This window comes from Arvicanthis niloticus, chromosome 3 (genome assembly GCF_011762505.2).
Source record: "Arvicanthis niloticus isolate mArvNil1 chromosome 3, mArvNil1.pat.X, whole genome shotgun sequence".
In the NCBI taxonomy this organism is placed as follows: Eukaryota; Metazoa; Chordata; class Mammalia; order Rodentia; family Muridae; genus Arvicanthis; species Arvicanthis niloticus.
Genome location: NC_047660.1, coordinates 66,571,721 through 66,595,170, shown reverse-complemented (window position 1 = coordinate 66,595,170; position 23,450 = coordinate 66,571,721). Strand labels below are relative to the sequence as shown.

The window sequence follows — 23,450 nt, the reverse complement described above, 5'->3', positions numbered from 1 at the left end:
TTTTCTTACGTTTTATTTATTTGCCGTATGTGTGCATGTGTGCATGTGAAGTCAGAGGAAAGCAGTGACTATTTTTTCCTTCCCTGTGAGTCCTGGTGATAGAACTCTGCCATCAGGCTTGGGGACAGACACTTTTACCCACTGAAGCATCTCCAAGACTCAGAGGACTTTTTTTTTTTTTTTTTTTTTTAAATCAAGTGGTTCTCTGAATAGTCTTTGCTAGGCAAAAAAAAAAAAAAAAACAACAACAACAACAAAAAACATTTTAAGTGTTTTCTGTTGTTTGTGTTGGGAGCACAACATGAAGGTCCTTGTACCCACAGATCTCCAGAGAAACCAGGAATGTTAAACACACAAGATTGTCTTTCCAATGGGAAAGATGAAAAACCTGTTCTTTCATCGCCCAAAAGGGACATTTTAAGAACTCACAAAACTGATAGGTGGTAGTGTACACCTTTAATCCCAGCACTTGGGAAGCAGAGGTCAGTGTATCTCTGCGAGTTAAAGGCCAGCCTGGTCCACAGAGTGAATTCTAGAACAGTCTGGGATACACACACACACACACAACAAAAACAAAAAAACAAACAAAAAGATCAACCTGTCTTCAAAAACAAAACAAGCCGGGCGGTGGTGGCGCACGCCTTTAATCCCAGCACTTGGGAGGTAGAGACAGGCAGATTTCTGAGTTCGAGGCCAGCCTGGTCTACAGAGTGAGTTCTAGGACAGCCAAGACTACACAGAGAAACCCTGTCTCGAAAAACCAAAAAAAAAAAAACAAAAAAAAAACAAAACAAAAACAAACAAAAAACTCACAAAATCAGTCCTTTTCATGAGTTGTTTTCAGCTGTACGCTACAGTTGGCTTTGCTGACTGTATTTTTATCCTTACAGTTCTTGTTTTCTCTAGACACTTTAGAAAGGAGGTATGGCGGTTGGAATGAAAAATGGCCCCCATAGGTTCATAGGGAATGGCATTGATTGAAAGGATTAGGACATGTGGCCTTGTTGAAGTAGGTGTGGCCTGACTGGAGGAAGTGTTTCACTGGGGTGGACTTGAGGTTTCAGAAACTCAAGCCAGGCCCAGTGGATCACTCTCTCTTCCTGCTGCCTGCCAATCCAGATGTAGAACTCTCTCTCAGCTCCTTCCCTAGCCCAACCTCTCCCTGTGCTACCACCATATTTGGCCCATGACTAATGGACTAAATCTCTGAAACTGAAAGCCATCCCCAGTCAAATGCTTTCCTTTACAAGAGTCACCATGATCAGGATGTTTCTTCAAGCAATGGAACACAGATGAAGACAGGAGGGTTACACCGGTACACAGGAGCAACCAACGAAGCGCAAGGGCACGCAGTCGGCAATGATGGGACCAGAAGTGAGCCTTAAGAACTCTTCTTTCTCTTCTCTGTGCTGCCTCTGGCTAGTGATTTGGGGTCAAAGACAGTCTCCAATTGACTCCGGAAAGAGCTGGGAAAAGGAATCAGGCCTTCCTTGAGGCTTCTGGGGATAGTGGTGGAAGTAAACAACAACAACAAATCCACTTCAAGAAAAATTAGAACTCAGCCTCTGATGGGGTCACCGCCCTCAAGAGGAGCTCCGTTCTCTTTGGCCAAGATGAAGCTGTTGGTTGTTTTAGAGTCTGTAGGCTTGAACTTCGTACTTAGGCTGGCCTTAAACATCTGACCATCCTGCCTCTACCTCCTAAGTGTATGTGGATTTATATGATCGTGGGAATGAAATTCACAACCAGCCAAACACTCCACCCATTGAGCCATACCCCAATCAAACTTGAGGTTTTGTTGGGTGGCGGAAACAGTCAAAAACCACACAGATTATTAAGCAGTCAGTCTTTTCATAAATCAGAATGTCTACCCAAAGTGCTCGCTCGCTCTCTCTCTCTCTCTCTCTCTCTCTCTCCCCCCCATGTATGTGTGTGTGTGCATGTGGATTTATATGATCGTGGGAATAAAATATATATTCTAATATATATATAATATATATACTAATTACTACATTATATACTAATTATTATACTACTATAATATATTAATATATATTATATATTAATATAATATACTATTATATTAATATATAATATATACTAATGAAATATATATACTAATATATATTAGTATAATAAAATAATAATGTGTAATTATATATAATTATAAATAAAATATAATGATTAATATACTATAATAAAAGAGCCTTATAATAAAGGTCTGGTGAGTAAGCACAACATGGCAGAAACCTTGTAGTGGTTTGAAGGAGAATGACCCCGATAGGTGTTAGGAGCCGCAGTGAGCGTGACAACATTCGCCATTACAAGATGGCTCGGGCATCCTGTGCTCCCACAAGTAAACAAATAACTGCGCAGGTGCAAAAGGCAAAAGCGCGCCAAGCCACTGCCCATCCCAGGGCGTAATATGGGGTAATGAGTGAACAGCCAATCAGAAGTGAACACACCACTCTAGGGTACATATAGCAGTGCCTTTTCCGGGCTTGGTGTCTTCCGCTTCTGCTGATACAAGAATAAAGCCTCGCTGTAGTAACTACCCGAACACTGCCTCACGTGTCTCTTTCGCGGGCGAAGGGGACTTGGAAGGGGCCCGGAACAGATAGGCTCATATACTTGCATGCTTGTTTTCCAGTTGGTGGAACTGCTTGGGAAGGATTAGGAGGTGAGGCCTTATTGAAAGAGGTGTGTCACAGCCCTCAGCATTCCCAGTTACCCTCCCCCATCTCATGCATGTGGATCATGTGTAAGCTTTCAGCTACTGATCTAGCACCATGCCTACCTGCTACCATACTCCTGACATGACAGTCATGGACTTGAACATTCTAGAACCTCGAGCCTGTCTTCAAAACAGGCTTCAAAATAATTTCTAAAACCTCAAAACTGTTTGGTTTTTTTTTTTGTTTTTTTTTTTTTTAATAAGTTGCCTTGGTCACTGTGTTTTGTCACAGTGATAAAAAAGTAACTGAGACAGAACTAGAGGAAGGCAATGAACATAGAAAAGGCAATCTCAGGGAACTAGAGGATCCCAGTGCTTGGGAGGTTAAAGCAGGACTGCCATAAGCCTGAGGCTACCCTAGGTTAAACAGTGACTAACTACCAAGCAGATAGGAACACATAGTGGTATCCTGTCTCCAGCAGAATAGCAGAAAATTATCATCTTTAGAGGTCTCCCTCTACCGTGTACAGCTACACACTCCTATAACTCCAAGACTCTATTTGGAAGTAGAGGCAAGACCATGATTTAGAAACCATTCAGAGCTATGTTATTCAGATACTAGACTATGTCACAGAAAAGAAAGAAAAAAATAAAAAATGAACTAGAATAAACTTGAAACTACCTGTATGGCAGTTCTGAAGATGAGGGTGCGTTGGTTCGTGATATTCTAGTCTCCAGATTGCCTGCCCAGGAGGATCATACTCTAGTTTACAAAGAAGGCTCAGGGACGCTGCTACCACCCGCAGTCTATGTACCTGGCCTGAAATTATGTAGATCAAGCTGGCCTTGAACTCACAGAGTTCTTCTTGCCTCTGCCTCCCTAGTGCTGGGATTAAAGGTATTTGTCCCCATGCCTAGCCACATTTTCCACTTTAATATATGCTCCTTTAATTAACAAAATTTATTCTTGAAACAGAAGAATCAGACTAGGAAAATACACAGATCACAAATCTGGAAAGCTTATGATATAGTTTCTCTGAAAATGCTTTCACTGTGCTTAAAAGTGTTCATTGAGGGGAAATTACCACTTAAGGGCATACTGTGCCATTTCTGGCATTTCTAAATGTTAATAGCTCCCTTAAATGGAACCTAACCAATTTCTCCTCTTAATTGTAACAATTCACGGATGCAGTACCACTTTGAGCCACTCAGAATAAGTCTTGTTTCTCACAGCCAACCTTTTAATATTTGAAGAGTTCTCATGACCCCTGACCTCCCGATGTTGTATCTGGCAGTAAGATGGGGTTCTCTAGAGGAAGAGACTCACTAGAATGAGTACACATATTACAGGGGGAGTTACTAGGCTGCCTTACAGGACGTGATCCTCACGGTCCAGCAATGGCTGTCTCACACTGGAGAAGATGAGAATCCCAGAGCTGCTCAGTCACAGAGGCTTCAAGTCTCAGCTTTTCCAGTCTGGCACTAAAGACCCCAGGGATTCCTGCAGAGCCACTGGTCTTCGGTCTGTGTTGGAAGCCTGAAGAAGATGGTTCTAACATCACCAAAGGAATTCCACGGCAACAGGATAGGATTATCCAGAAGTGAAAGCAAGCATGGAAAGAGCAGTTTCCTTCTTCTACATCCTTTTATCCCAGCTGGCACCATGAGGTACCCCCACATCTAGAGCAGGTATCTCTGTTTAAATAATCCGACGAAGAATAGCCCTAATAGAAGTATGTTTTAGTTGATCCCACACTGGGTCAAGGTGACAACCATAATGAACCAACACTATGACATATAAAACGGCTCCTACTGTCTGACCCAGTAATCCCAGTTTGCAAAATACACCAGGTAGGAATAGCTCAAAATAAACAGTAAATTTATACAATTCATGTTATACTTTCATTTTAACAAATTAAAAACTTAAAATAATACAAACTGCCTAAAGTTGAAACCAACTAAAGAAATGACAGGCATCCACTTGATGCTTTTACTGAAGACAGCATGTGTAAAAATCATCTGGTTTTCTTGAAGACAGGTCTTCCTATATAGCACAGGTTGGCTTTAATCTGCCATGTAGCTCAGGCTGGCCTCAGACTTAGGAGTTTTCTACTGCCTGAGTGCTGGGGTTGTAGGTTTGCGCTATCACAGCTGACTTGAAAGTTTCCCTAGTACATGGGAATATGAATGAGCAATCCTATATGGAGAAACAGAACATGGGTCTGGAGAGATGGCCACACCAGCTGCCCTTCCAGAGGGTCTAGATTCTATTCCCAGCACACACATGGTGGCTCACAAACATGCATAGCTCCTGTCCAACAGGATCTACCTCCTGAACTCCACAGGCACCAAGCATGCATGTGCTACACAGATTCACATACAGGCAAGACATCTAAATATATAAAAATAAATAAATTTTAAAACTTATATTTCTAAACGGAGTACAACTGTATAGAAGGGTCCATGTGCTCATATATTAATCAAGTCCATAAGTAAATCTGCAATCTTTTCAGAAGTCTTTCTTCAGCTGGGCGGTGGTGGCACACACCTTTAATCCCAGTACTCACTCAGGAGGCAGAGGCAAGCAGACCTCTGAGTTCAAGGCAAGTCTTCAAGCCGTGCCTTCTCCAACCCTTATGAAACAATGAACTTACGTCTGGCCCACAGATGTACCCTTTTGTTTTTTAATTCTGTCCTGTATCATTTGTTTGCAAATAACTTCAAGAGGACAAAACAGTGAAGGTCAAATTCAGGAAAGTGGAAAAGATCTGCTACAGAACCTAAGCCTCCAACTCCCTTCCTAACCAGTTTCTACCACTCCCGTGTTCCCGCCTCCATTCCTGTTCAGAAGAGCTGATCAGACGCTAATTAGAAAGTGAGAAATCAAATACAATTCCTAACTTCACAAAGTTTATTTTTATAATACATGTGATGGGGTGGGCCTACAGCAAGAGGCAGAGAATAAGTAGAAAAGCAAATATATAGTAAGATAGATACGAATAGTGTGAATAATAAAACAGAGTAAGAGACCATGTCAGACTGTGTCTTAGTTAAGGTTTGACTGCTGTGAACAGACACCATGACCAAGGCAACTCTTATAAAGACCAACATTTAATTGGGGCTGGCTTACAGGTTCAGAGGTTCAGTCCATTATCATCAAGATGGGAGCATGGTAGCATCTGGGCAGGCATGGTGCAGGAGGAGCTGAGAGTTCTACATCTTCATCTGAAGGCTGCTAGCAGAATGCTCACTACCAGGCAGCTAGGATGAGGGTCTTAAGCCCACGCCCACAGTGAGGAACCTACTCCAACAAGGCCACACCTCCAAATAGTGCTACTTCCTGGGTCAAGCGTGTTCAAATCATGACAGACTGCTTGCTAACGAGAGAAGAGCTTCAAGATGGTAACATGTTAATACAGCCCCAAAGAATGAGACCAACCACTAGAATTATGAAAACAAGACTCCACACAAAAGGAAAAGGGGAACAAGTCATGCTTAAAGACGTGGAAAGTGACCGTGGCTGGAGGGTCACTAGCAGCTGACCACACTGGGTGGGTTGGTGGTGGAGAAGAAGGTGGAGAGGTTGTAAACCAGTTACCCACTACACTTGGAACCATTGGAAGGGGTTGCCAAGATCAGACTTGGATTTTTACTTAATTAATCTCTTTCAAAATAGGGATAAAATCCAGGGCTTTGTGTATGCTGGGCAAGTGTTCTACCACTGAGTCACATTCTTGCCCTCCTGATTCATATTATTATTTTTTTTCCTTACCTTTATTTATATTTGCGTGTGCTCCATGGTGCACATGTGGAGGTCAGAGGCTAGCTTGCAGAGGTTGGTTCCCTCCTTCCACCTCGTGGGCCTGAGGGACAGAGTTCAGGTGGTCAGGAAGCAGCAAGCACCTTTACAGACTGAGCCACTTAGTGGGCCCTGATTCGTATTTAAGATTTTTCACTCAGAGTGCAGAGAGCGACTTATCATAAGGTCAGAGTAGAGTCATTAAGGCCAGTAAAGAATGAATGCATTGGCATTAGTTGGTGGTATGCTTTGATGGCACGTTGGTCAGAAAAAAGTCATAATAGATTTAGTGTGTGTGTGTGTGTGTGTGTGTGTGTGTGTGTGTGTGTGTGTTGCCTGCTGAAGTCAGAAATGGGTAACAGATGCTCTAGGACAGTTGTGAACCACTGGATGGATTCTGGAAATTTGGTCCAGGTCTGAGTGCCCTTAACCCTTGAGCCATCTCTTCAGCCTCATGAATTACAAACTTTTTTTAAAATGTATTTATTTGTATATGTTATTTGTATATAAATACACTGTAGCCATCTTCAGACACACCAGAAGAAGGAATCAGATTGTGTTTACAGATGATTCCTAGCCACCATGTAGTTGCTGGGAATTGAACTCAGGACCTCTAGAAGAACAAGTTTTCTTAACCACTGAGCCATATCTCCAGCCCCATGAGTTATAAATGTTAAAAGAAATGTTATCAATCAAATAAAACTTAAAAGTAATGGAAAATCACACCAAATAGAGCTTATATAATATTAATTTATTCTTATCCTAAAACAATTAACATTTAATACCCAGTTTCCTTGGAAGGTGCCGCTAACAAGAGCACGCTCCTTCATATCCCATCCTAAAACTCCCCTTTATGGTCCTTCAATTTCCTCTTGACTGAGGTACAGGACTGAAACAGGACCCTTATCACGGCTTCTCCTCAGGCGGCTAAGGATTAATGAGCAGCCCATAGCTCCATTCCTCTGTGCATGGCTGTTGTGAGGCCGTTCATTGACTGCGCAACACATTACACACAGCTGTCTCTTCTGTCTTCCCCACATTAGGGTAACACTATGTACAGCTTCTCCATTGCAACTATACAGAATACTTCTTAGGAGTTAATTTAACTTATTGTATACCAAGTCTGGATAGAAGTAGACTTTCTCCTTTGGCCCACAGAGACACATTTATCACTTTTAGAAACTCAGCACTGACTATTACAAAAGCAACGTTAATATATTCATGGGATAGTAAGGCAGTGGAAAAGGTGGTATAATAAAGTTCTTTTATGTACTGTGACAGCTAAAGTACTGTAACTTACAACTTGGTTACGAGTGAAAACCCTGGAGTCAGACAGCTGGGCACAAGCCCTGGCTTTCCCATTTACTGTACAGCATATGGAAAGTTACATAATTTCAATAAAATAAAATTTCTTCTTCTGTGAAATAGAAAATTTCTAGGCTCCAAAGAACTTGAAATATATAAATCACATTGAAAAGTATCTGTAATGCAGGAGACGGCCAGTTAGCCCGGTATCTTCTCTATCTCTGACTTTATGTTTATCCCCTTCACATCACCTATGAAAGAGCACACACCAACTCAGATTGCATTGTACGCACACCGTTAGGTAAGAGATGCCTACGGAGAAAGGGCTATTAACCACTGTAAGCACACACCATGGACTGAAACTTCTGAAAAGAAGGGATAACTTTTATCCCAGAACCTAAATCCAAACACCTTCACGCCGACAGTTCAAACCCTTTGAATGAATCTTTTTTTTCCATAGTGTATGTTTCTATCCCACTGTCTAGCTGTGGGGAACCCTGGATTCTACCAAATGATTTGAGTATAAGAAATGTTAAGTTCTAATAAAGGAAGGCTCAATCATTCCAGACGGTGGACGGGGGAACTAGATCTGTTTGATGAGTAAGGTGCATAGAACATCCTCTGAAAAAGCTTCCCTGAAAGGTCTCTACAGTCTGCTACTGGGCAGTATTTACCTGGCAGACACCAGTGGGTAGTAAAAACCTCTCTCTCTCTCTCTCTCTCTCTCTCTCTCTCTCTCTCTCTCTCTCTCTCTCTCAACTTCTGGTCATTAAGGACAAAGAGACTGAAAGGTTTACTTTAACTGGAAGGTTGGAAATAGCTCCACAGTTCCCGGTTGGTCACAGGGTTCCTCCTTAAGATTCGAGATTCTTTTATGACCCTATGGACCAGAGGGCTCTTCTCATCCTTATGAACTAAGTTTCTCCCTTCTCCAGACCCACAGGAGAAAGGACAGAATGTAGCATCCTAAGGTGAAAAGAGCCTGTCACAAAGGCCCTTTCCTCTCCTTCTGCTCCAAGCCTCATCGACTGTATCCACTACCACACGTCTTCTAAATAAACTTTACCCTCTAACTGCAATGCCAATACCGTCACGACCTCTCTGGGAAGTTGGTACCTTTCAGATCGCTTCCCAAATGTCCACCTTTCGGACCAGTCAGTCCATCTGTGACTCAGAGGCGGGCAAGGCAAACCCTTGCTGCGCTGAGGTTCCTCAAGCCCTTCCGAGCGACCACACCCGGCCTTCATTTTCCACGTAGAAGCGATACTCGCAGTTTGTCAGTGGGGCAAAAGGAGTGAGGCTAAAATAATAAAATTAAAAATTAAAAAATTAAAGGAACCTAACCCCCTTTGTCTGAAGTGTAAGATAATAGTCACTGCCAATAGTCATATAGCCCTAGTATATGGGTCACTATCGCCCTGCAACAAGAAGGAAAGAGCTGGCATCAGTACCAAAGCATGGGGTCTAATTTGGGAACTGCTGCCTCCCTTCCTCTATCTGAAGAGCAACAGGGGTATAAGGTACAGAAAAAGGCAAAGGCAACATGGAGCAACTCCACAAACGTCCCCAGACCCTATAGAGGGATCCTGATCTCGGGGCCCTGGCCTCTCTGCCATGACACATACCCCCATGCCAAGCCTTTACTTCGTAATTCCCCCCATCCCCCGCCTTCCCCAGACTGCACATAGGAGCCCATTGTAGTCGCCTGGAGCCTTGAGACCCAAGAAGGTGGAAGGGGAAGAAGGGCGGGCAAATGCCCAAGGCTTGGGGGAATACCCTAATTGCCCAGTCTTCAGCTCTACCTAAAGGGAACCAAAGCCTGTGGGGTCGATCTGGGCCCCAGGACCTTGCCAAGCCCGGCCGCGGACCGGAGAAGTGTCTTGGACCCTAGAGATGGAAGAAGGCTTTTGGCCGCCGGGCAACCTGGGACCTAGGCGGGTCCTCTGCAGGGTCCCGAGCTGAGGCTGAACTGGTCCCGCAAGGCAATGAAGACGCGGGAAACGCTGGGCGTCCTCAGCTGGGCGGTTCTCGGAGGGGGCGGGGCGGGCTGGCAGCAGACAGCTAGAGGAGCGGAGGCGAGGCTTGTGGCCGGGGTTGGGGGGGCCGTCTCGGCTGGGGTCCCGGGCTGGGCGGGGCGGCGCAGGCGGCCGTCTCGGCCCTCCCTGGCGGGGCCCCGAGGCCTGGGCTCCCGAGCGAGCGGGGAGAGCCGCGGTCGCTGTGCGAGCTGTCCTGCAGCTAGACTCGGCGAGACTGAGCGCCCAGAGGGAGGCGGTGGCTCACCCGCCCCGCCCGCCCGAGAGTGGGACACCTCCCGACGCCGAGCCATGGTGAGTCCCGCGAAGCACCCCGGTGTCCCCTCGGCCTTCGCGCAGCCCGCTCCGGGCCCCCAGCCCCGTGCCTCCTGTGCCCGCCTTAGCGCTGCTCGGGCGCTTCGGAGACTCTCCACCCTCCCATCCCCCCTTCTTTTCTTCGCTCTGCGGTCCTGCTGCCTGCTTAGTCCCCACCGAGTATTGCCGTGACCCTTTCTTTCTTCTGTGCCACCTCCCCATCCTTCGATGGTCTTTGCACACATCCCACTCCCGGTCTTCTTGGTCCTGCCCAGTCTTCTTTTGCTGAGTTTTCCCTCCCCCTCCCTATCCCAGTTTTTCACTCCTGGAGACCCTCTGCAAGTTGATCTGGCTGCAGCCCTGGAAAGGGCACTGTCCTGGGTCATGTGAACTGACCTGCCTGGAACCACCATTTTCCATCCCTGTCCCCAAACCCGGTGAGATGGGCCCACCCATCCGGCCCTGGGGGACTAGCCACAGCTGTGGCTGGGCCAGGGCCAAAGGGCATGTCCAAAGGGAAATTCCCTCACAGTAAGGGGGCTGTTTGGGGTTGGGTAGGGGGTATTCCGCAGTACCAATGGGCGTGACGTTGCGAGAACCAAAACCGTAGTTTTTGGGACAAAGTTCCCTAAGGCTTACGCAGCTGCAGGGAACTGAAGCCTGCTTCAGAGCACTACCGTAGCTGCAGGGAAGGAGCTGGATGAAATCCTATGCACGAAGTAGAGGCTCCGAGAGCAGCAACTCAGGGTACCAGAAGCCCATGTCAACCGGAGTGAACACTAAGCCGGGAACTTTAAGGCCAGGAGTACTCTGAAGTACTACAGCGAGGATGCCCACTGCCCAGGCGGGTGCAGCCTATAGTGCTCATTGCACAGTGGAGGAGGGGGAGAGGCCCTGCCAGGGCAATGTCTACAGAGAGCCTGGGAAGCATCACCCTGCGTAGAGGGTTGGAGCAAGACAGGAACTAGGCCAGTGAGCGCTGACTCAGTCTCGCTCGTCTTTTGGTCCCAGCCGACCAGAGGCCTGGTGTCTTGGGCTCCTGCCCACCTCCGCCTGCTCCAGACCCCTCCTCCCCTCCTGCCGAGGCCGTTTCCTGTGGCTGCGACTCTTGTTCAGCCATGAGCTCACCGCCCCTAATGGGTTGCAGCTGCTTCGGTGCTCAAGCAGTAGCTCCCCGGATCCTAACTTCAGAGCTCCGGCCCACTCAACCTCACCCCTACCCTCCTTCCCACCCACGTACACAGTCCTGAGAACACTGAGGGTCTGTCTGCTCGCCCACACCTTGGAGCCAAGTTTGTGCTCTGATAACACAGAATGCTGGTCTCTGGGGTGTCTGAATACCCTAATCTTCCCAAACAGCCGGGATTAAGCAACTCTGGCTGGGGAGATTTCAGAGTAAAATAAGTAAATTTTGTCTTGGGGTGAAAACGGGACCATCTACAATGGGTAGAGAGCTAATAAATGCAGAGGGGTAGAGAGATAAATACTGCAGAATACTCTCATTTACAACAAAGACATCTGATAAAAGGAACTCAAAAAGCTATCTTGAGAGAGAGATGGACTTGCAAAGAAGTAGACCCCAGAGCTGTTTTTTGGGAAATAAGGTGAAGAAAGGTAGCCCAATGAACGATTCACTTAGGGGGGTAGTCAGAATGGGGCACAGCTTATCAGATATCAGATTATCAGATAGAACCCTCTGGAATTAGAAAAAAGCCAACTGGAATACATAGCATCAGACTACCTCCTCTCTTTTCCAAGAGTTTTGGGTGTGTCTTTATCTTCTTTCAAATGGCTCCACCCAGTCCATTGTGGCCAATCCCACAGGTTCTGGGAATGGAAGAAAGGGATGCTATAAAGACCTGAGATAGCCACAGTCTTCTCATCTTCTTTCTTCCCACCTATCAATCAACCATCTCTAGGATGCAGTAATTTGTGAGTGGGCAAACCTCCACTTATAATAAAGGTATCTGGAGGGTGAGCTCGGGAGACTCTATTGGCAAGATGGCTATGTAGAAACCCCATACTCCACCCCATCCATCAGAATTCTTAAACATCAGATGGGTCCAGATGAGTTTTCACCTCAATTCACAAGTGCCTGGAACAATCCTGGCCAGAGTCATTCATAACAAATTCTCCCTGGATCACTAAAGCCAAAGTCTCAAAGCTTAAATGTGAAGCTATGGTAAGCCTGTGTGTACTGACTGGCCAGGCCCCTCCTATCCCTTGGCTCATTCAGCCAGCATTTTCTGATTACTCACTGTGCACATACGATATGAGACATAGCTGTCTGCAGACCCGCCAACTCCCAAGGAGCCATGCTTATAATGTCTTGGTGTCTATAGCTTGGTATTGTCTCTACCAGGAGCCAGAACCAGTGGAGGACTGTGTGCAGAGCACGCTTGCTGCCTTGTACCCACCCTTTGAAGCCACAGCCCCAACCCTGTTGGGACAGGTGTTCCAGGTGGTGGAGAGGACGTACCAAGAGGATGCACTGAGGTACACGCTGGACTTCCTGGTTCCTGCTAAACACCTGCTTGCCAAGGTCCAGCAGGAAGCCTGTGTGAGTGGCCATCAACCCTCTTCTGCCAGGCTAACTTCCTCCCACTTAGAGACATAGTCTTCCTAATACTGTTCTCCACAGGAGTTCTTAGGTCTCATTTGCTGACCTCCCAAGATTGTGACTACTCAAATACTAACAATATAGGGATATTCTTTTTTTTTTAAGATTTATTTATTTTATGTATATGAGTACACTGTGGCTGTCTTCAGACACACCAGAAGAGAACATTGGATCCCATTACAGAGAGTTGTGAGCCACCATGTGGTTGCTGGGAATTGAACTCAGGACCTCTGGAAGAGCAGTCAGTGCTCTTTAATGTTGACTCTTAACAAATATTGACTCCCCCTAAGAGACCCAGACTTTTCCAAAACAAGTTTCAAATATCTTAAGATATCTTAAGACACTCCCTCAGACTCAGATGTGATTCAGAAAAGATTCTCCGTTTGTGCAGATATAAAGACTAGCGTAACTGTCTCTGACTCCTCCAGGACAGTGGCATATGCTGAGCAGATCTCTGTGATGACTGGGTTTTTACCTTCCCACATAGTTTTCTAGGAAAGCTTCTTTTCATCAAAGCATCAACAGTTCTGGGTCTTTCTTCTGGCACATGACCTCCTTTCCCCGTCCTTTCCTTTTATGTCCTAAGGGTTTTCACCCACCCACATAAGGCCAGTCCTGCCTAGTGTGGAATTATTCTTACAACCCCCTCCTGCTGGTTTCTTCAGCAGAGTCCTTGAGTATAGCCTCTTACTTCTCTCTCCAGGCCCAGTATAGTGGATTCCTCTTCTTCCATGAGGGCTGGCCACTCTGCTTGCATGAGCAGGTGGTAGTGCAGCTAGCAGCCCTTCCCTGGCAGCTGCTGCGCCCTGGAGACTTCTACCTGCAGGTGGTGCCTTCAGCAGCCCAAGCACCCCGTCTGGCACTGAAATGTCTGGCCCCAGGAGGTGGGCGGGTACAGGAGCTCCCAGTGCCTAGTGAAGCCTGTGCCTACCTATTCACACCTGAGTGGCTGCAAGGCATTAACAAGGACCGGCCAACAGGGCGCCTCAGCACCTGCCTTCTGTCTGCACCCTCTGGAATTCAGCGGCTGCCCTGGGCTGAGCTAGTCTGCCCAAGATTTGTGCACAAAGAGGGCCTCATGGTGGGACATCAGCCAAGCACATTGCCTCCAGAACTGCCCTCGGGACCTCCAGGGCTTCCTAGCTCTCCACTCCCTGAGGAGGTACTTGGTACCCGGAGTCCTGGGGATGGACACAATGCTCCTGCAGAAGGTCCAGAGGGTGAATATGTGGAGCTGTTGGAGGTGACACTGCCTGTGAGGGGAAGCCCCGTAGACGCTGAGGCCTCAGGCCTCTCCCGGACCCGTACAGTACCCGCTCGTAAGACTACTGGAGGGAAGGGCCGGCACCGGAGACACCGGGCATGGATGAATCAGAAAGGCCTGGGGTCTCGGGATCAGGATGGGGCACGCCCGCCTGGTGAGGGAAGTAGCACCGGAGCCTCTTCAGACTCACCTTCAGGGGCTGAGGCAGACCCAGATGCAGCAGTCCTCGAAGCGCCTGAGCCCCCAGCAGAGGTTCTGGGGGAAGCCTCTGAATCCTGCCTCCTGTCAGGGGAGGCTATGGGAGGAGTGGGCCAGGGGGCTGAAGCACCACCTGGTACCCCTCGAAGAACCGGCAAAGGAAACAGAAGAAAGAAGCGAGCTGCGGGCAGAGGTGCTGTAAGCCGGGGAGGGGAGAGTACCCTGCTCACCCCCAAGGACAAAGAAGAGACTAGACAGCAGGAAGTCCTTGTCAGTCTGCCCTCACCCAGTGAACAGGAACCTGCAGAATGCAGCCTGCTTAAGGAGAAAGAGGATTCTGGGAAGCCAGAGTCTGAATCAAAAGAGGAACTTAAGCCAGCAGATGAAAAAGAGCCTGCACCCCCAGAAAACTATGAGCCTCCAGAAGAGAGGATCAGAGAGACTGAGAAAGAGGAGTTGACCTCAGAGTGTATGGCAGGTAAGATGACAGTGATGTCCAGGGGCAAGGGCAGAAACTGGCTGGGCCCAGGGAGGGGACTAGAGGAGACTGGGAATAGAATAGAGTAACTCCGCATCTGTCTGCACAGGATCCACAGGTCCAGAGTGGTTCCCTTCTGAGCCGCCAACACAGCCCCTGGAGACTGTGCAGGACATAAAAAGAGACAGCCTCCCAGAAGAAACTCCCCCAGTTTCTGTTTTGGATGACCCACTTGTAGCTTGGGACTTGATGGCCTCTGGATTCTTCGTTCTGACTGGTCAGTGAGCATCCGTAAATAAAAGGGGCTGGGGAGATGGCTCAGTCGGCAAAGTGCCTGCTTTGCAAGCACGAGGACTGAGTTCGAATCTCTAGCATTCACGTAAGAGCTGGGCATAGCATGGTTGTGTAACTGGAAAGGAAGGGAAAGTTGAGACAGGTGGATGTCCTGTACTCATTGGCCAGCCAGTCTAGCTGAACCAGAGTTTCTCCAGGTCCAGTGAGAGGCCCTGTCTTTAAAAAAAAAAAAAAAAGATGGTAGCCAGGCAGTGGCGGGGGTGAACACCTCTAATCCCAGCACTCAGGAAGTAGAAGCAAGCAGATTTCTGAGTTCAAGACCAGCATGGTCTACAAAGTGAGTTCCAGGACAGCCAAAAAGCTACACAGTAACATCCTGTCTCAAAAAAAAAAAAAAAAAAATTCAAAAACAAAAAAGCAGGTGGGGAAATGATTGACTGACCTTACACTGACCTCTGGCCTCCACGTACATGTGTGCATGTGTACACATGCACAAACAAGGACATGTTAAACACACACACAGGGTAGGTGGGAAGGGGCTTTGGGAAAGTGAAGTGGACTCGGGAGGGAGGGAAGGTGGAAGGGAGGTAGTCAAAGATTGATCTCAGCCAGGACAGCCTGGCCGCTTTCTGTCTTCAGGAGGGGTAGATCAGACTGGGAGAGCCCTGCTGACGATCACGCCTCCCCCTCCGTGCCTTCCTGAGGAGCCCTCGCCTTCCCGAGAGACGCTGAGCACTGCTCTCCGTTACCTCCACTCACTGCTTAGGTGAGCGCCACACACTTCAGTACCCCGGGCATTGATGTGCAGAGTCCGGGCAGACCTGCTTCTCTTCACAAGGCACTGGCCTACTATTTCAACCCTCAGATTTTCAAGCCCTTGACCTTGACCTCTCAAATCTGACTTTTAGGATACCTTTCGTGACCTTCAAAGTCAACCCCGCTGACTCTCTCGGTGCTTTTTTGCCAGCACCCAGGTTATCGGTGCATAGATCTATTCATCCACCAAACATTTTGTGTATACTGAGTACCTATTGACAAATGCTATGGCCTTAAATGTATAGAATTCTAGCCCTCTGACCAATAGCCATGTCAACGTAGGCTCTTGATTGTTGTGTTGCCTACTGGGCACATGGCCCAGACAATGACTGTTTGTCATATTACCTGTCAAATATGGTAGTGCTAACTTCTGAAGACTGTTAGTGTTAAACCAGAAGATCCGTATTCTTCTTTGGTCTTTCTTTGCTGTCTCCCCAGCACACTGTCTACCCAACACACACACACACACACACACACACATACACACATGACACATACGCGTGTGCCCCCCCCCCCACACACACACCTTTGGCTATCTTTGCCTCCACAGGCCTGATCTGCAGTTACTGGGGCTGACCATCCTCCTTGACCTTCGCAAGGCACCCCCACTGCCTCCAGCACTTCTTCCTGCCTTGAGTCAGCTTCAGGTAATCAACTGCTTGAGACAGGCCTGTTTGCGAGATCTTCACTTTTTCCCAGTGGCTGCCATTGCAAGTCATTCAACTGTTCAAAGCGTAGGGCTATTCTTCTTTGTCCTTAGGACTCTGGCGAGCCTCCGCTCATTCAGCGGCTGGTGATCCTCATTCATGAAGACCCTCCAGCTGAACTCTGTGAATTTCAGGTTGGTTGTCTCCAATCTAGTTCGCTATTAGTAAGCGAGAGGGGAGGGAAAGCTTGTTGATCTCCCAGATTGGTCTGAATTACCAGGGGCCCGTGCAGAAAACTCCTGTTTTCCTATGTCTACAGGGAGCTGAGTTGCTGTCCGAGAAGGATCTAAAAAGAGTGGCCAAGCCAGAGGAGCTACAGTGGGACTTAGGAGGACACAGGGACCTTTCCCCCAACCACTGGGCAGAGATACATCAGGTAAATTCTCTCAGCACCTAGGATCCTGGGAGCTGGAAATGACCTAGCTAAGGACAGTCCAGAAGAAAAAAAAAAAAAAACAGACAGACGATCTGTATTCTTCTTTGGTCTCTCTTTGAGGTCTCCCCAACACACTGGGGCTGGGAAAGATGCAGTTCCATTCAGTTTAGAAAACAGTTCTGACGGATGGAAAGATGGCTCAGCAGTTAGGAGCACTGACTGCTCTTCCAGAGGTCCTGAGTTCAATTCCCAGCAACCACATGGTGACTCACAACCACCTGTAATGGGATCCAATGCCCTTTTCTGGTGTCTGAAGACAGCTACAGTGCACTCACATACATAAAAATAAATGTGAAGAAGAAGAAGAAGGTGGAAGAAAACAGTTTTGACTCGTGAACTGTGAACAAATAGGAGGAGGAGGAGGACGAGGAGGAGGAGGAGGAGGAGGAGGAGGAGGAGGAGGAGGAGGAGGAGGAGGAGGAGGTGGAGGAAAACAGTTTTGACTCGTGAACTGTGAACAAATACAAATATTGTTGGTCATTGGGAAGATGGGAGGGGGTTGTTAAATTTATTTATTTATTTATTTATTTATTTATTTATTTATTTATTTTATGTGTATGAATGTTTTTCCTGCATGTATGTATGTCTGTTGTCCTGGAAGTCAGAAGCGGGCGGGCATCAGATCCCCTGGAATTACAGAAGGTTGTAAGCCAACAACATATGGGGCTGGAAACTGAACCCTAGTCCTCTGCAAGAGCAACAAGTGCCCCCCCCCCCTTCTTTTGAGACAGAGTTTCTCTGTGTAGACCTGACTGTCTCTTAGCTCTGTAGAGCAGGCTGGCCTCAAACTCACAAAAGTCTACCTGCTTCTGCCTCCTGGGTGCTACACATAAACCCATGTGCCACCACCACCCAGTAACAAGGGCTCTTAACCTGTGGACCATCTTTCCAGCCACCATCCAAATTTTTAAATTCTTTTAAAACTTTTTTTAAAGATTTGTTTTATTTTTAAGCATATATATGTCTGTGTGTCTATGTGAGTAAGTGCCATGCGTGTGGGTGCCCTTAGAGGCCAGACGTATCAGAACCCCTGAATCTGGAGTTACAGGCAGTTATGAGTTACTTGTGAGCACTGGGACTCAAACTTGGGTACTCTGGTAGAGCAATACATGCTCTTAACTACTGAGCCATCTTTCCAGCTCCCCGCTCCCCAAGTATTCGAATTCTTAACTTGACATTAAGTAATGTATGCTTGCTAGCAGGAGGTACCAAGAGATCATAACACAGGTAGAACAGTGTTTGTGATACTTATGGGGGTTCCTAGAAAGTTCTGAGAGTGGAGAAGTTGGTTCCATGTAGCCTGGCAAGTCGCTTTACCTCACCTCTGGAGATGGTGCCCCTTTCTGTACCTACTTCCTACCTCAGTATCCACAAAGTGCAGGATCTTTTACCATCCAAGGTACCAATTGTGTATGGTCTCTAGGTAGCTTCCATCAATTAATTACCTTGATGTTCCTATGAATCCAAGTGTTGTGAGTGCCTCAGAACAGAAGAATCAACACAACCACAGATGTGTACAGAGCTCCTTGGCATGGCTGTGCATCGGAGATAAAGCAGATGAAGGGGAGGCAGGACTCACTAGAGTGAAGACCAAAGGCAAAAGAGGCAAAGGAAGCTCACACACAAGCAGTACTGCCTCAGCCATGCTTGGTGCCAGGTCAACATCATTTCCTTAAATTTTATACAATCTACTTTTATTCTAACTTTACAATTGAGTAAAGTGGGTTTTAGGGTGTGTAAGCCCACTCAGTATTATCTAACTTGAAAGCAACAAAGGCAGCAACTGAACCCAGCATTATATCCACAAAAGTCTCCAGGACTTCCATTTCCATTCTGTGGCCAGCTGGCTGGCTTGCTTTCTTCCATTTTCTTTCTTTCTTGTTTGTTTGTTTGTTTGTTTGTTTTTGAGACAGGATCTCTCTTCATAGTCCTGGCTGTCCTCGGTCTTACTTTGTAGACCAGACATTGGATTCAGAGATCCACCTGCCTCTGCCTTCTGAGTGCTAGGTTTAAAGGCCTGTGCCACCACACCAGGCATATTTCTTATCCTAAACCCTATCCCTTATCTCTATCTCTGTATGTGGGTTTCAGGAAGTGGCACGGCTGTGTGCCTTGTGCCAAGGTGTGCTGACCTCTGTACGGCAGGCCATTGAGGAGCTAGAGGGAACAGCAGAACCCAAAGAAGAGGTACGGAGTGAGGTAGAATAATGACAGATATAAAAGGGATGGGACTGGGGTGGGCACGCTCTATTGGAACTCAAAATGTTTTGTTGTCCCAAGGAGGCGGTGGGAATGCCTGAGCCCCTGCAAAAGGTGCTGGCAGATCCACGGCTGACGGCACTACAGAGGAATGGAGGAGCCATCCTGATGCGTCTGCGCTCCACCCATAGCAGCAAGTAAGAGAGGCAAGTGGGAGGGAGTCAGCAGAAAGCTGTCCTAAACCTGAAGTGACATATAGTCCTTATTCTGTATTTATCTGGACAAGATACAGTGTCTTTACACTCATAACCTCCACAACACCCCGTGTGCTAGTTATGATTACAAATGAGGACGTGGAGGATGCGAAATGCTAAATATCTCAGTCAGGCTAACTCAGCAAGGGAGGTTACAGTACAAGTCTGATTTCCAGTGCCATGACACCTCTGATGTTCGCATCCCTGAGGGTACAAAGATAGAACTGACCAGGGCAGAGACTCAGTGTCGCCTCTCTTTCCCCAGGCTAGAGGGCCCAGGCCCAGCTGTGCTATACCAGGAAGTAGATGAAGCCATTCACCAACTTGTGCGTCTATCCAACCTACGAGTGCAGCAGCAGGAACAACGCCAACGCCTGCGCCAAGTCCAGCAGGTGAGGAGACCCCCATTACCCGTACTCAGCCTGGGAGCCTAGCCTCTGCTTATTGCATCTCTGTTAATACTAAGCATGGATAGTATCCTTCCAGCTTCCCTCCTCCCTCTCCTAGAGTGATCTAGGGTCATCTCAAAGTCAGTGCTAAAGGGGGGCCAGGGCTTTGTGTTCCAGAGAAGTTGCCTCTCAGCTTCTGCTGTTCTATCGAGGGCTGGCTCTATTGATTATCTGTCTCCACCCATTTAAAAGCATATTTTAAGAACAGAATTTGGAGTTTAAAGTGCTTCGCTTTGAGATCTAGCTCTGCCAGGCATGAGACACTGCTGCTGAGTACTCCGTTCTTACACAATTAGTACAACACGCAGGTGGACAGGAGAAGTGAATTCAGCACAGGACTCCGAAGTGTCTGTTGTTGGCACCGGCCTTTAGGAACGTTCTTAGATTTCTCATTTTCCAGCTGTTCCACCCCATCTTCCAGACTTTCTTTAGAGGAAAGAATTAGTCAAACGTTTCAGAACAAGTAGGAGATTCCATTTAGCTCTACGTAAGAAAGAAGAACTGGACACCCACTCACACAAACACACCATCTCCTGGGCTGTCCTTCAGGCTTGGTGCCTAGGTCTCCGCCCACTACTCAGCAGGGCTCAGTGGCTGTGGAATTCCGCTTGGTCTTGTCATCCAAGTAACTTTCATCCTCCTGCCTTTCATTCATATCAGTTAGTTTATCTGTCTCCTCATCCTGGCCTTGCCCTGGCACACTAACCTGTGTCTCCTGCCAGCTCTGCTTCATATGGCACTTTACCAAAGATGATGTACCCAGTTTCTCATTTAATCCTGTGGAGCAGTTGTCATTCATTGTTATCAATCCCACATCACCAGTGAGACAAAGATAACCAAGGTTCTGTATATTGGGATCACGGTGGCTGAGTGGACCTTAATCTGGCCACTACACAGACTCCCCATCCTCACAGACTGCTACTCTGTCTCAGGTGTTGCAGTGGCTGTCGGGCCCAGGAGAAGAGCAGCTGGCTAGCTTCACCGTGCCTGGGAACTCGCTGTCAGTCTTGCAAGAGACAGAACTTCGATTTAGGGCTTTTAGCACTGAGGTGCAGGTAAAGACAGAGAGGAGATGGGGGTGGAGATGTCACAGGGCAAAACTCAAGTCTGAGCACAGACCCCTTTCTCCAGGAGCGCCTAGTCCAAGCCCGGGAAGCATTGGCTCTGGAGGAGGACATCACCTCCCAGAAAGTTCTAGATATCTTTGAACAACGGCTGGAGCAGGTTGAGAGTGGCCTCCATCGGGCCCTACGGTTACAGCGCTTCTTCCAGCAGGTGAGCTGATTTTCTTTCTTCAACCTGGAGCAACTGGTCAGGCAGTTGTTAAGAGTGGTACCTTGGAGCTGGAGAGATGGTTCAGAGGTTAAGAGCACTAGCTACTCTCTTCCAGAGGCCCTGAGTTCAATTCCCAGGAACCACATGGTGACTCATAACCATCTGTAGTACGATCTAGTGCCCTCTTCTGGGCTGCAGGCATATATGCAGGCAGAACACTGTATTCATAAAAATAAATCTTTAAAAAAAAATAAAAAAAAGTTAGCATGCCCAGGCTGAATGACCTGAGCCCTCAGAAAGGTCCTACGTAAACATTACACATCAGCACACATCTGCTCTACACACATCTGCTGTGAAAGTTAGGTGAAGCACTATGTGAAAAGGCTTAGTTATGCTCACTGAGGAACCATTGGGAACGGGATGTGTGTTTGGGAGTGGTGTGTGTCTTCACCTTTTTTCTCTAGCTCCAACCTGTTCGGCTTTTGTAGGCACACGAATGGGTAGATGAGGGCTCTGCTCGTCTGGCAGGAGCTGGGCCTGGTCGTGAAGCTGTCCTGGCAGCCCTAGCCCTGCGGAGGGCCCCAGAGCCCAGTGCAGGCACCTTCCAAGAGATGCGAGCCCTGGCCCTGGACTTGGGCAGCCCCGCAGCCCTTCGAGAGTGGGGCCGATGTCGGGCACGCTGCCAAGAACTGGAAAGAAGGATTCAGCAGCAGCTGGGCGAGGAGGCCAGTCCTAGAAGCCACCGGCGGCGTCGGGCAGACAGTGCCAGCAGCGCAGGGGCCCAGCACGGAGCCCATAGCCCTTCACCCAGCCTCAGTTCCTTGCTACTTCCCAGCAGCCCTGGGCCCCGGGCAGCCCCATCACATTGCTCTCTGACCCCATGTGGGGAGGACTATGAGGAAGAAAGCCTTGAGCTAGCTCCAGAAGCAGATGGAAGACCCCCAAGAGCTGTGCTGATCCGAGGACTGGAGGTCACCAGTACCGAAGTGGTAGACAGGACATGTTCACCCCGAGAACATGTGCTATTGGGCCGGGCCGGAGGGCCAGATGGACCCTGGGGAATAGGTACCCCTCGAATGGAACGCAAACGAAGCATCAGGTGAGAGTTCAGACCACTTGTGTCTAATAAGCAAGCGGAAAGGACATTATACTGTTGCGGGTAGTGATTCTTTCCCATGCCAGAGTGACACCTCTGCTTACTCCGGTTGTACCCACAGTGCCCAGCAGCGTCTAGTGTCTGAACTGATTGCCTGTGAGCAGGAATACATAACCACTCTGAGTGAGCCAGTGCCACTGCCTGGGCCCGAGCTAACTCCTGAGCTTCGATGCACCTGGGCTGCAGCCCTGAGTGTCCGAGAGAGGCTTCGCAGCTTCCACGGGACACACTTTCTACAAGAGCTTCAGGGCTGCGCCGCCCACCCTCTGCGCATTGGGGCCTGCTTCCTCCGCCACGTGAGCAACCCATCACTTCCAAGTCTCCCCACCCCGTGTTCTGCCTTATCCATCATTCCGAAACTTCTGCTGTCCCCTTACCCTCTCCCACTTGAGAAGTCCCGAGGGCCCTGTACCTTACCTTGGCCTTTGTGTCACGTGTCCTCAAGTGTTGTGTGGACTTCACTGTCTCTCCAAAGAGCCTTGATAATCCTTGGCAGGCAGAGTGCCTTCTGCTTATCCCTCCTTGGTTAGTGGGGATGGAGAAGGCATAGATCTCTCACCAGCCAGGGACACTCACTATCTTCCTTACTGGCACAGGGGGACCAGTTCAACCTCTATGCACAGTTTGTGAAGCACAGGCATAAACTGGAGAGTGGTCTGGCTGCGCTCACCACCTCGGTCAAGGTAAGCTTTTCTTCAACGATTAGAAAAGTGTGTGGACAGGATGGCTTAGTAGGTAAGGACACTTACCACCAAGACCAACAATTGAGTTCCATCTCAGAAGCAACACGCTAAAATGAGAAATCTGACTCCTGCCCGGTAGTTGTCCTCTAACTGACTGCAAGTATGTTTGTGACTACATGAGTCTGTGCGTGTGTTCACATGCGTGTGTGCATGCGCACACACACACATGCATGCACAGACATGTGCACAGATACACTTGTACACACACACACAAAATAAGTACAATGAGAAAATGTTTTTAGGAGAAAGGACCAGGAAGACCTAAGAACTCACCCCACCTTGAACTCTCAGGGAAAACAATCTTTCATGGATGTACCCAGGAACATTCTCCAGGAATCTCCAGTAACCTCCTAGACCACTGTCTGGGATCCAGGAGGGTCTCCTAGCATTGCATTGAGAGACAGAAGAGGCTGAGTTCTTACCCAGATCCCCCACTGAAAGGAATCTGAGCAAAAC

The 23,450-nt window shown here is 48.0% G+C and overlaps 1 protein-coding gene and 1 long non-coding RNA gene across 10 annotated transcripts in view; one reads left to right on the top strand and one right to left on the bottom strand.

Moving 5' to 3' along the window:
- Positions 1 to 6,545: 6,545 nt before the first annotated feature.
- LOC143441728 (uncharacterized) lies at positions 6,546 to 9,753 on the bottom strand. Of its 2 annotated transcripts, none has more exons than XR_013109373.1 (3): positions 9,625 to 9,753; positions 8,895 to 9,078; positions 6,546 to 8,029 (listed from the first exon to the last, which is right to left on the bottom strand). It is a non-coding gene; the product is annotated as an uncharacterized LOC143441728 (long non-coding RNA). The 2 variants fall into 2 exon arrangements; XR_013109372.1 differs by having other exon boundaries at positions 9,581 to 9,718.
- A 10-nt stretch (positions 9,754 to 9,763) lies between these two features.
- Arhgef40 (Rho guanine nucleotide exchange factor 40) overlaps positions 9,764 to 23,450 on the top strand; it is a 20,793-nt gene continuing 7,106 nt past the window's right edge. For all 8 annotated transcript variants that reach the window (XM_034498860.2, XM_034498856.2, XM_076931064.1 and 5 more), the window contains exons 1-16: positions 9,764 to 10,105; positions 12,468 to 12,665; positions 13,429 to 14,665; positions 14,775 to 14,942; positions 15,599 to 15,725; positions 16,326 to 16,422; positions 16,536 to 16,616; positions 16,742 to 16,858; positions 19,010 to 19,105; positions 19,199 to 19,314; positions 19,637 to 19,763; positions 20,753 to 20,875; positions 20,952 to 21,095; positions 21,584 to 22,194; positions 22,313 to 22,547; positions 22,848 to 22,934. In XM_034498860.2, coding sequence (XP_034354751.2) covers positions 9,764 to 10,105; positions 12,468 to 12,665; positions 13,429 to 14,665; positions 14,775 to 14,942; positions 15,599 to 15,725; positions 16,326 to 16,422; positions 16,536 to 16,616; positions 16,742 to 16,858; positions 19,010 to 19,105; positions 19,199 to 19,314; positions 19,637 to 19,763; positions 20,753 to 20,875; positions 20,952 to 21,095; positions 21,584 to 22,194; positions 22,313 to 22,547; positions 22,848 to 22,934 — 3,906 coding nt within the window. The remainder of the gene's footprint in view (positions 10,106 to 12,467; positions 12,666 to 13,428; positions 14,666 to 14,774; positions 14,943 to 15,598; positions 15,726 to 16,325; positions 16,423 to 16,535; positions 16,617 to 16,741; positions 16,859 to 19,009; positions 19,106 to 19,198; positions 19,315 to 19,636; positions 19,764 to 20,752; positions 20,876 to 20,951; positions 21,096 to 21,583; positions 22,195 to 22,312; positions 22,548 to 22,847; positions 22,935 to 23,450) is intronic.